Source organism: Psammomys obesus, unplaced genomic scaffold, assembly GCF_907164565.1.
Source record: "Psammomys obesus unplaced genomic scaffold, mPsaObe1.curated_primary_1811, whole genome shotgun sequence".
Lineage (NCBI taxonomy): Eukaryota > Metazoa > Chordata > Mammalia > Rodentia > Muridae > Psammomys > Psammomys obesus.
In genome coordinates, this window is record NW_026596460.1 from 4,615,578 (window position 1) to 4,628,535 (window position 12,958).

At 36.0% G+C, this 12,958-nt stretch overlaps 1 protein-coding gene across 1 annotated transcript; it reads right to left on the reverse strand.

Moving 5' to 3' along the window:
- Positions 1 to 7,596: 7,596 nt before the first annotated feature.
- Positions 7,597 to 12,958, reverse strand: LOC129669935 (olfactory receptor 13-like). Its single transcript, XM_055598314.1, is given in 4 exon segments — positions 7,597 to 7,638; positions 8,670 to 9,050; positions 9,052 to 9,580; positions 12,942 to 12,958. Coding segments are annotated over 4 exon segments (969 nt in total).

Here is a 12,958-nt window from a genome sequence, read left to right on the forward strand (position 1 = left end):
TTCCTCTCTGTTCTAGTTAGTTGAGTGTTTTTATCACTTGGATTTTGTCACATGATTTTACTTGATATATTAAAATAATTAACACAGATTTTTGTCTTTTGTATTTTAACATGGACTATTGCATGAATTGACATTTGGATCTTAATCCAGTATTAGATTCTTGGGATACTTCTTGTTTAGTTACCTTCATTTTAATATGAGTGTAATATTGATCTCATAAAATAAGCTAGAAAACATTTTGGTCTTTATTTATACATGTATATATATATTAGGAGTCTATAAAGAATTTGTTGTTTTCTTCCTTTAATATTTGATACTTCTCATCAGTGAAGCCACATGGCTCTGTAATTTTCTCTATGGGAAGACTGAACGTCACAATTCAATCATTTTGCTTATTATCGATTGCCAAAATCTGACTGCACTGTCTTTTATACTTTATATATTTATAAAAATTGTGCATTTTACCAAGGCTATCTGCAGGTTTTAGAGCAGTTTCTTACAATATTACTTATGATAATTCATTTTCATTAGGGATATGTATGCTGTCTCTTTATTTCTTTCTTTTAGCAATCTGAGTTTTTTCTTTTTTTCTTATTTTTAATGTCTCAGTCTTTTCTACCTACAAATGCATTCCTATCTCTAAAGATCAAACAACTGAACTATACCTATTGATTTCTTTTATGAACTATGACTGTTTGCCTGAACATCTCAAATATGCACAGCTTATTTTCTCTTTTCCGACTTTATCCATTAATTAGCTTCACAAACATTTTGCATGTATGTACATATGTATATATGCACATATATGTGTATACGTATATATGTATATATGGTTAATTTATTAGAAGTATTTTTACATTTGCAAGATTTAGTGCTTTGTTAAGTAAGAAGTGGTTGTCAGATCATTCGTGTTTGTGTTTAAGCTTGTAATGAACTGCTTTAGAAGACGTTTCAATTAGTAAATTCAAATAGAGTCACTAATCTTCATATAATAACTACGTGGATAAGGATGAATGGCAGCCAGATTAACACCATGAATAATGTGAGAGAACTATCAGGAAGGAGTCAAAAGCATATTTACACAGAATTAAGTGTTAACCTACAGCCAGTATTATACCATAATGGACAAGACTTCACAAAGTTTCCAGAAAAATCAGGAACAAGACACATATGTCTACTTTCTCAGTATTATTTGGTATAATCCTTGAAGTCTTAGCTAGAGAAATAGGACAAGTGAAAAGAGAAAGTGGCATAAATAAAAAGGAAGATGCTGAAGTATCCATATTGTAGATGCTTTGGTTCTATACATGAGATTCTAAAGACTCCTCTTAGAATTGATAAAATCTTTTAACGAAGTGGCAGGATACAAACAGTATACAAAATGAGTAACGTTTCTATATATCAAGAACAAACAATCTGAGAGGAAAATGAAGAAATTCTTCCTATGAATAACCGTGATCTAAGGATTTAATACAATCCACATCAATCTTCCAATAACATTCTTCACAGAAATGCAAAAATTCCAGTATTCTTAGAGAAGCAAAAAACAAAAACAAGCCAAACTTATGGATAGCCAAAGAACCCTCCAGCAAAAAGAACAATCCATAAAATATCAGCGTACTTGATTTCATTATCCTACAGGGCCATGGTACAAAAGCAGCATGGTACTAATAAAAAGAGAGGAGCACATAGAACAACGAAATATAAGAGGGCGCACACACGCAAATGTTAACTACAGTCACATTTGATTTTTGACAAAATTGTTAAAGAAACACAAACTCATACATTGGGGAACTAGGCATCAGCCTATAGACACGCCTTGTCTCAACCTGTACAAAAATAGGTGATGTAAGACCTTAAGATAAGGCATAGAACTCTAATACTGCCTGAGAAAAAATATGGGAACTAGTCTAATACATAGGTGTAGGCAAATACTTTCTGAACAGACTAATCATTCTGCAAACACCAACAATTAACAAATGTGATCGTGTAAAACTCAGAAGCCTCTGCTCTAAGGGGAATTGGGTCATCAAGTGGAGACCAATAAAGGATGGGAGAAAAACCGTCGGTCACTGCACCTTCTGACAGAAAAGGAATCACTGGAATATACAAAATGTCCAAGAAAATAGGAAGAAATAGAATAACTCAGTCAATGAATGTGCAAATGAAATGAGCAGATAATTCTCAAAAGATGACATGACCAACAAAGATGAAAAGTATTCAGCCTCTCTACACATCAGAGAAATGAAAATTAAAATTATGGTGAGACTCTCATGGCACACATAACAATGGCAATTACTAAATAAAAGAAAGAGAAACAACAATAAATTATGGGGAAGATGTACACAAAAAGGAACTCTCTTATTCTGCTTGTGGGAACATACATTGGTTAGTCTGACCTTTCTAGGAATCAGCACGGAGACTCACTGGCTATGTCTGCTCCAGGACAGGTCTCATGTTCAGAAGCGTTTTACCAACTCCACAGTGTGTGTGTGTGTGAACACATGCCTGCACGTTCATCTGGTTACAGTTTTTTAAAAATTTGTTTTGAGTGTTGTTTTGTTTTGTTTTTCTGGCTTTGGTGGAGTTTGTTGTTTATTGAGAAATAGCAAAGTTATATGGATAGGGAAAAGGGTAGGATCTGGAAGAGCTTGGAGGAGAGGAAGAATATAATAAAAAGATACTTAAATTTAAAATTATTTTAAATAATAAAAATATAAAAATAATAAAAACGCTAAAAATCAGTCTATCATATGACCCAGTTACATACTTACGGGTATGTAAAGACTCTACGATAGCATATCACAAATATCCTTGCACATCAATGTTTATTTCGCCATTATTCACAGTAGAAGATTTATGGAACTATGGAAGATGTAGTGTGTATGAACAATGAAATTTAATTCAGTTATAAAGAATGTTATATGTCATTGTAGGAAACTAGATGGAACTGAAATCAGATTAAACAAATTATGTCGGACTTATAAATACAAATATCACATGTTCTGTGATTTGTGGCTAGGGATTATACATATACAATACGTGTCATATTATTCATTGTTTATTATAATATACACATATAATGTATTCACACATATACATATAATAGAGACACGATGATATAAAGTATATATATGAAATACAAAATATACAATACAATATAATATACACAAAATAATGTATTTATATATGGTATTAAAGTTGAAATGAAACTGAGAGAGAAATGTAGACTGGCTCATGAGATGTGGCAGAGGAATAAAAGGAGATTTTAGAAGATTACCTTGGGGAAATATAGGCATAATGCATTATATGCTTTTATGAAAATGCCTTTATTAGACTCAGTATTGTGTACAGTGTGTCTATGTCCATTGTAGAACAAGGACCCATAATGTTTAAAATCATTATTTTTCACCAACTGTAAGTAATTATAAAAGTCAGGGAAATGTACAAATCAATGTCCAGTTGTGGTAAAATAGATCGATCAATGCTATGCCCTTGTAAAAACAGAAATATGAGATGGGTCTAACATTTGAACAGGCTTTCTCCCAAAATATATTTTATTCAAGCAGCAGTAAGAAATAGATTTCAAGGGGAAAGCAGTAAACTTCCTGAGCAAAATCAACATCAACTGTGATTTAGGATCAGTGAGAAAGTTGAGACTTTGAAATAGGGTGATGAGGATGAATATGTACAAGAGAAGTTTGCATCAGTCCTTTCTCTACTCTGTACCCATTTTGAAGATGCAAAGACTCCTGAAGACAGAGCCAACAATAGTGTTCATGGTTCTGGCATCAGAGTGGTTCTCCGTAAGCCGGAAGTGTGAATTAGAACTCAGTATGCTGGGAGAATTGAAATTGCAATCATGTTGCAGGTTGGATTGAGGAATTTAATAAGAACATACTCCACAAACAAAATTCACATGCTACATACATGAGCAATCTGCTTCAATTATAATTGCTCTCAATTACGAAACTAAAACCTCACCTATCTGAAGAGAAACATTAAAATATAAAACTCTTACAATTTAACATTCAAAAATGTGAAAGACTGGCCTATAGTCACCAGTGAAAGCAGTGAGCACTAGACTAAACATAATAAAACAGTCAGACTCCAAACAAAAACTTCACCACCACTGTGATTGATATGGTAAGTAAAATGGATAGAAAAACAGAAGAGTTGAAAAAAACTATGTAATATTTTGATAAACCCTCAGCATCCATATAATGATTAAATGGTTTGTAAGGCACATGAAATTTGAATTGAATAAGCATTGGTTGATTTAACAGCAGACTACAGTCTCCAGAAAGTAAGATTAAATAAAAAATTACCAGTAGAAAATTACCAAATAAAAGAGTAAGATAATGTGGGGTGATTATGAAGCCAGGTGGTTTGATTATAAAACTCTTAACACATGCCTAAGAGGAACAAAAAGTCAAAAAAGGAAAAGTAGGGTTGTGCCTGTGAATCTAAAAAGATGACAGTAACTCTTCTATGATCCCAAAGTCTCCACAAATCGCATGCAAGAGAAAATAAACATGGTCTTATAGTGAGTGCATCGCAGCTCCCCTTGCCCATCACAGATATTTCCTTTAGCCAGACAAAATCTGATGTAATGTTTTTTGCATTACAAATTATGTTGTGGGTATCTTAATTTTGTCTTTTTTTTTTTTACATTCTTCTCTTCCTCGCCTCCCCTCCTTCCCACTCCTTCTCTTTTCCCTTTTATGTCTTAAAATTTTGTTCTTTCAACTTAAATTTTAAATAATATTCTGTTGTCTGCTAATAGAATAATTTCACTGTCTTGTGAATTTCTTAGTTATAGTCAGAACATGAAGCATACTTCTTGTTATTCATTCCTGTTATCTAAGGGTGGAGGTCATTGTCTCATGAAGGATATTTGACTCTGATTTCACTCTTTATGCAGTTGAAAGTTTGGTTACAAAGGTATCTGTCATCTTTGCAACCAGTGATGGTGAGGATTGGTAAAGACCCAGAGAGCAGGTACAATCTTCTGTTGACATAGCTTGTTTTGTTTTAAAGATGTCCTGCACTTATAATGATGTTCATTTGCTTAATTTTTTAACCTGATATTTTAAGAAGAGATTTTTGTCTTGGTTTTCAGTGGCATATCATAGATTTAGCATTACCACACTCATGTAAAACAAGGAAAAGAAAGAAACAAGTAATCAGGAAAACAGAAAAGATGCTTTTACCTTCTACTTATTCCTGTAGATAGAAGTAACTATGGAATGAAGCTACATTACTATCACTCTCGTTCACAAATGAGTCCTATACTACAAAGTCCAACTTAGAAGTATTTAATCCAATACATAGTCAAGGAAAAGTCAGTTCTATACCCCATTGTTCACTTGTCCATTGCTAAGTATAACCCAGAGGACCTTAGAAATGTCACCTGGCATTTCTATTGCTTTTTGATCTGTGGATCTCTTTTGGCCTCTGGGCATGCGTCTCAGACTAGTTGATGACCTTAATGGCAATGTAGATATTTATTACCTCCAGTGTAAAATAATTAATACCCAATGGTAAGAAGCACACGTTTGGTCAATCAGAAACAACAACCACTAATTAAATTGTTCTTTCTAGCTGTGTCTATGTGGACTGTCCTGCATTAAATATTTGACGAGATCTTTCAGAAGACAATTCCATGCAAGAAGTAATGTATTCTTTTTCACACCAAGTGGGGCTACTTTTAGTGAGTCTCCCTTGATATTTTTCTCTCTACTTTCCTGTTCCCTCCTGCTTTTCCTCATGTCTAATAAAACTGTAAATGTGTTTACATCTGATTTTATTTGGCTTAGAGAGGGAGACCTAGGTTAATAGATCCACTGAAGTTTCTAAACACAACTAGTAGAGAAAAGTTATGCCACTCAGGAATAATGGAAAGTCTTTTTCCTTAATTTCTGTAAATAAGGGAAAGGAAGGCAGATCAAAAATAATGAGTGACCAGATGTGAATATGTGTTGGATTTCTCATGCTTTTTTTAAGTGACTGAAGATTGCTACAAATAATGACAACAGACTTAAAAGCACAGGAAATATTTTCCACCACTCTTTAGTTATACTTCCAGGAAAGGGATCATCAGGCAAGGAAGTAACTTCGTAATAAAACCAGCCAGGACACGAGGGAGTGACAGTCCTTTTGGTTAGGTTGGCATGCCTGGGACAGCTTTCCTAGCTCTTCACTACCTCTGTGTTTCTTGGAAGAAAATCAGATGATCCCATGGGCTCCCAGGTGGCAAGTGGGCAGGACACTTGCTAGAAAAGCAAGGCAGTGCTTTCCAGGGGAATTGCCAAAGTTGCAGTTGGAATAGAAGAGCCTTGTGCCTGAGGCCAGAGGTCCACAGCACCACTCAGGGGTGTGACGGAGCCGACACAGCACAGGTACAGTTGATATTGGCAAAGTGTGATAAAAGAACATATTTTCACAACCTAATGCTACAGGACAGAGGACTAGACCAATCCTAGAATAGGCTCAGAGTTATCCAAGTCATCACAAAATGCTCAACCCTCATCTAAACCAAATACATCTTCTAAGGAAATCAATATAGGAATCAGGATACAGCTAGATTTAAAGGAGTATTACAGCTAGGGGCTTATCTCAGTTGTAGAGTGTTTGCCCTACACATGCAAGGCCCAGGTTTATTCTCCAGGCTTATATCAAACGAGGCTAATATACTGTCAGCCTAAAAGTTTAAAATGTCCACTGTCTTAAGGGTTTGTATTCCTGCAGCAAAACACCATGACCAAAAAGCAAGTTGGGGAGGAAAGGTTTTATTCTGCTTACACTTGCACAGCACTGTTAATCATTGAAGAAAGTCAAAACATGAACTCAAACAGGACTAGAACCTGGAGACAGGAGCTGATGCAGAGGACATGGAGGATTGCTGTTAACTAGCTTGCTCGTCATGGCTTGCTCAGCCTGTTTTCTTAGGGAACCCAAGACCACCAGCCCTGGAATGGAACCATCTGCAATGGGTTTTGCTCTCCCCCCATCAATCACACATTAAAAAAGTAGTGCCCTGTAGGCTTGTCTACAGCTGGATTTGTTTTATCTGATATAGGGTTTCTCTGTGTATTCTTGGCTGTCCTGGACTCGCTTTGTAGACCAGCCTGGCCTTACACTCACAGAGATCTGCCTCGCTCTGCCTCACTGAGTGCTGGGATTAAAGACATGCATCATCATGCCCGGCTCTACAGCTGGATCTCAGAAAGGCATTTTCTTAATTGAGATTCCCTCCTGTCACGTGACTTTAGTTTGTGTCAAGTTGACATAAATCTAGCTAGCACATGCCTTCGTTTCTACATACAATTTAATAATTTAAAACTTACTTTCCCCAGTACCCCCCCAATTTTTGTTGATGTTCATTAAGAAGATGAAACCGATCACAAAGGAACAAATGCATGCTTATTCTTGTTTGTTCTGCTCAGAAGAGAGTTAGATAGGCTTATGAGCCAGTAATATATCTATGAACATTAATACAAAAATAGCACCCTCATTAGACTGCAAAGTCAAATGGGGAAAAGCAGATTTCAGCTCATTATTGCATTACTAATTCCCACTCAGTGTGTGGCAATTTCAGGCCATGAGTAATTGATAGTAATTCCGCTGGCAAACAGCATAGATAAAAAAATCTCATAGCAAAGAGGATCTACATTTGAGGCATCCATTACCCAGTGCTTTCTTGGCTATATATATAAAGTGACCACAGATATGTTCTGAATGAACAACGATTTATTACGATTTATTATAGCTTACACTGCTGACAGGTCCTCTGTCTTCCCCAAATAGAATCAATATGTTGTGGTGTGCTTACACAATGCAATGGAGATGAACAAATGATGCCCATACTCATCCTGGAAGAATCTGACAAACAGAACAATGATTGCAATAAGGGCTATTAAAACAATGAGCACTTTGCAGGACTGTAGTTCATTTGTATCAAGTCTAAGAAAGCACAACATTAACTTAGCTTCTAGCGGTCAAGGTCACAGTGGCCCGCTTTGTGAGAGAAGGTGAGGCAGACTAGTTAGGAGGGGGTGTAATGAAATGTTTTATTCCTCATCTTCAGAAGTGCTTACATGAGTAATGGTCCTTGTGATCTTTCACTGAGCTGTACTGATGCTTTATTCATCTTCAACAAATTAAAATATTCCATCCCTCTATTGTTTTGATACAGTTATTCGGCCACTGAATGGCGCCTGATTTGCCTTTTTGTCTCCCTCTTCACTCCCATGCCATTCTCTGTTCGTGTGTCCATCCCTAAGTGGAATCTAGCCAGGGTTTCTTGCGAGGATTGGTGGAGCACTTTGTTCTACTACCACACCTGTGGGTACATCTTTCAGGCTGTTTGTTATTGTACTCACAGGGTTGGGTAACACTGATGATTGCTTTTAGCCACATTAAAAGCACGTGCGCTGTCATACTGGTGCATGTTTGGGTTGCTTTTGCTCCAAAAATCTGCAAAGTTATAGAAAACAGCATACAGGGAGGTTCTTGAAAGATGCAAGAAGGCTTTTGTAAGAAAATGAAAAGGATGCCTTTGAACAAGTTTACATGTCCTGGTAAATATTGAATGAAGTCAATTCTAAGATCTCTGCAAGGTCTGTATTTTTTTAACACTCTCAAGAGGCATCTTCCTTTATGAATATCCTTTTCAGTGCACTTTTGACCTCTTTGTTTCTCAGACTATAAATCAGTGGGTTGAGCATAGGATTGAAAAGGCTATGGAAGAGCAAAAGATATTTCTTCTGCTCATTGGAGTCCCCATGTTGGGGTCCAATGTACATGACAATGGCTGTACCATAAAAGAGTCCAACAACACAGAGATGGGAGGAGCAGGTGGAGAAGGCTTTCTGCCGTCCTTGCCATGACTTGATCTTCAGGATGGTATACAGAATATGAGCATAAGAGACCACAATTGAAAAAAATGGTCCTACAAGCACAGACACAGCCCCAGCCAAAACCATGACTTCATTGATGCAGGTGTCTGAACAGGCAAGTTTGAGAACAGCTATAATTTCACAGAAAAAAATGATTCACTTTTTGAGAGCCACAGAAGGGCAATGGTAAGAGTAATACTAGATGGACTAGGGCCAAGAGCACTCCTAAAATCCAGGAAGTCACCACCAGGATAACACAAACTCTCCAGCTCATGATGACAGAGTATCGGAGTGGGTGGCAGATGGCCACATACCGATCATAGGACATCACCACCAGTAGGAGACATTCTGTGTGTGCAAATGTCAGAAAGAGAAAGGTCTGTGTCATGCAACCAGCAAAGGAGATGGGCTTGGCTGGATCCATGAGGTTCACCAGCATCTGGGGCACTGTGTTGCAGGCATAGGCAATGTCAACAATGGCCAGGTGGGACAGGAAGAAGTACATGGGAGTGTGGAGTCTAGAATCCAGGCAGATAAGCCCCAGGATGGTCCCATTCCCCATCAGGGTGAACGCATAGAACAGCGAGAAGAGGGCAAAGAGGAGCATCTGCATCCCTGGGCTGAGGGGAAATCCCAGGAGGATGAACTGTGTAACCAAGGTCTGATTTTCCCCTATTTTCCTGTGAAAGAGACAAGGAAGCTCACCAAGTTTGAATCCAGTGTGACTTGTCAAGGTAGGTATTTAAACAATACACTTGTCATATTGAGTGCTCTCCATAGTATTCTTGACATGCTAGTTTTTAAATTAAAAACGTTTGTGTGTTTCAGTGAATCAGAAGGAAATATGCATAAGCTAATATCATATTACATTATTCAGTAAATACTACTTTCATATTCAAACCAAATATGTTATCAAAACTTGTTAATAAGTTTCCCTCATGATGGTGGATGCATGGGTCAGTTGCTGCAGACAGGTATGTACAGGTGTGCTGTATGTGATCACTATCATGTGGAATGAGGATGAAGCATGAGCAAGTCAATGATCCTTCTATGAAATTTTCTCACAGATGTAAAGTATGTCATAATTTTAATATTTACTGGAATGGATTTTAATAAAACACAATAACTTCACAATATAAACTTGAACAACATAGAGAGAGTGGAAGTTTGCTATAACTCCAGCTGGGTTTATGTTGGGGTCCTTTGTCTTTTCACTTTTGTACCCACAGATGGAAGTAGGGTGAGAATAGAGCTATTTTTGTTTCTGTTAAAATTTATGCTTCATTTTTCCACATATACTTTCCTGTCTACATTCAGAAAATTCTGTTATCTCCCCTCCACCCTGCTTAAGAAACATCTATGCAGTACATACTCAAAGTGAGTGCATACAAATGTGTATGTCTTCTTAAATTCTAATATTTTCAGTGCTTTAGTGCTTCTGTCATATTTTCTTTTATTCTTGTCTATTTTACTCAGTTTCATTAGCAAAAGTGCCATGTGAATAATTTAATATTTTAAGCTTCCAATTAAAATGTAGACTGAATCAAAGATTAAAGCTTAGATTTCACGGTAGATTCATATTTAAAGAATTTTTGTGTACAGCTTAAAGTAAATGTAAATTAATTATTTTATTATTTCAGTGGTATTTTCCTTTTGTGGCAGTGCAGATGTTTAAAACACTTTCAAGAGAAAGGTTTCCTAAGCTCTGAACTGCAACCTTTAAGCCATTACAGTAGTTTTCTTGTTTGGCTTTGACATTATACCATTTTTCAGTCTAGAATTTATATGAATTTCATATTTAAAATAAAAAGCTCAGAAAATTTTATGATTTACTTCCTCTCACTATGTCTCACAGTTATATTTTAATATTTGAAAGGTTTTGTAAGCAAGAGTGAATAAATTTTTCCTTTATTTTAAGTCAGAGGAAATTATTGAGCACAATATCATCTTAGTCCAAGAAATAGATCTGTGACAATTACAATTATCTCCCACAAAGGTGATTGTGTTACTAGGACTAAAATTTATTCCAGATGATCTTTTGCATGAGAGATTCATTGATCATTTATTCAAGCCAAATTCCTGTATCATTGGTGAAGTTGAAGTAGGATACTAATTCAAGTAGAATATTCAGTCAATCCAATCTATGAAAAAGTGATAATTTATTTCTACACAATATTCCTCTAATATTTAGAAGCAATGAAGATAAAATATTGCTTTTATGTTTAAAATAATTTTACTTAAAATTTAAAATATATTAATAAGTTATATTCATTGTAAGCTATTTTTAAAATGCCATAAGATGAAAGCAGAGTCAAATAAAAAAGAGCAACCAATGAACACTACTTTATACGGCTCTTATTTCCAAGTGGCAGAAGCAAAAACTGTAAAACTCACGAACATTTGCTGAACATGCATTATGTTCTGAAACATGCTATGGGGACAGGTGTAGGAACACCCGTCCTCCCTGGCACACATAACCTTCTTGTTGAAAGACACACACACACACACACACACACACACACACACACACACACACACAATGATTCTCCTACTTCCTCCTTCAGACAAAGGAGTTTCACATTCAAAACCAAAGCCTCCAGGCTGCTCTTGTTCTGTATCATTAGCTCCCTTTGCAGTAATTTCATGAGCTAATAGAAACCTTTAAAAGCAAATCTCTAAAAGCTCTAACCCAGCTAACGGTTTTGATAAGATGTGCAACAGCATCGAAGAAAATTACCCCCATTAGGTGTATTGAAAGAGTTGATAGCTTTTAGGCTGTCTTGGTAACTAACTCTATAAATAGCAGGAATTTAGAAAGACTAGACAACAACAGTTACATTTTCAGTTGCAATTTTGCATTGTATCTGAAACTGCATAACAAATAAAGTTTAGGTTATGTAAGGAATTTTCCTCAAACTTACAAATGAACATGTGAAGACATGTTGGATACAGAGAGAAGCAAGTAGCTTTTAGGGTGGAAATTCTTTTCTTCTAAGCAGATCCTTGGAGATGGAGTTTCTTTCAAATGAGATGACTTTATTTTCCTGTTATCGCAGTCACTTCATGGAATGTGCTGAAAACATGGAAAGGGGAGAAGATACTCGATACACACCCTGCATTGTAGCCCTTTTAGAGAAAAAGGGCTGTCACTGTGCTTCACTCTGGTTTTCCCTCGAGAAAAGTTCATAATAACATGCTATTCTTCACTCACTGTGGTCCATGAGTAAAGACCCAAAAATCAATACAATCACCTCTAGGTCAGGATACCTGCAATGTAATGCAATCGCTTGATTTATTATTACATCAAGATTTTCAAAACATTCCTACTTACCACCATTCAAATAGATTAAGTAGTATATAATGGGAAGTTGGAACCATTTCTATGCTCACTAACAAATTTTCCTTTAAACAAGCGTGTGTGTGTGTGTGTGTGTGTGTGTGTGTGTGTGTGTGTGTGTGTGTATGGGTGTGCATGTGTGTGTGTGTGTGTAGATCAAGGCTCTACAAGAAATATAATTCATAAAATAAGATCAGATAATTAGACCAACAGCAACCATGGAGAACATGTTCAGGAGTCAAGAAAGTGGATAAACTATCCCAAAGGGACTTGTTAAATATTATTCTGTAAAATATGACTGAGCACAAACAAAGAAGAAATATTTTCACCAGAAAACAATTTCTCTTCTTCAATTTCTAGTGATTTTGATCCCAGAGAAGAAGAAAAATTAAGAACCTTTCAGAGCTATGAATATTATTGTTTTCTCTTTTACCTGAACCACCGATAAGCTGACCCTATTTTATATCTTTTTCATCTGTAATAGAGAGAGCTGGTGATGGCTTTCTTTTGGTTTAAATACTTTGATTCTTTTTTTTCATAGTCAAAAATGAAGAGACAAAACATATATTTTCCTACGTTAGTTATTTTACTGAATATAACAGCCTAAGGAATTAATAATCTAATTTATTTAGTAGGTAAAAAGGTAACCAATATCACTTTGGAACAGGCTTTTCCCCATCAAAGATGTTCACTAGGAGGCTTACTGGTGACTAGTGCCCAT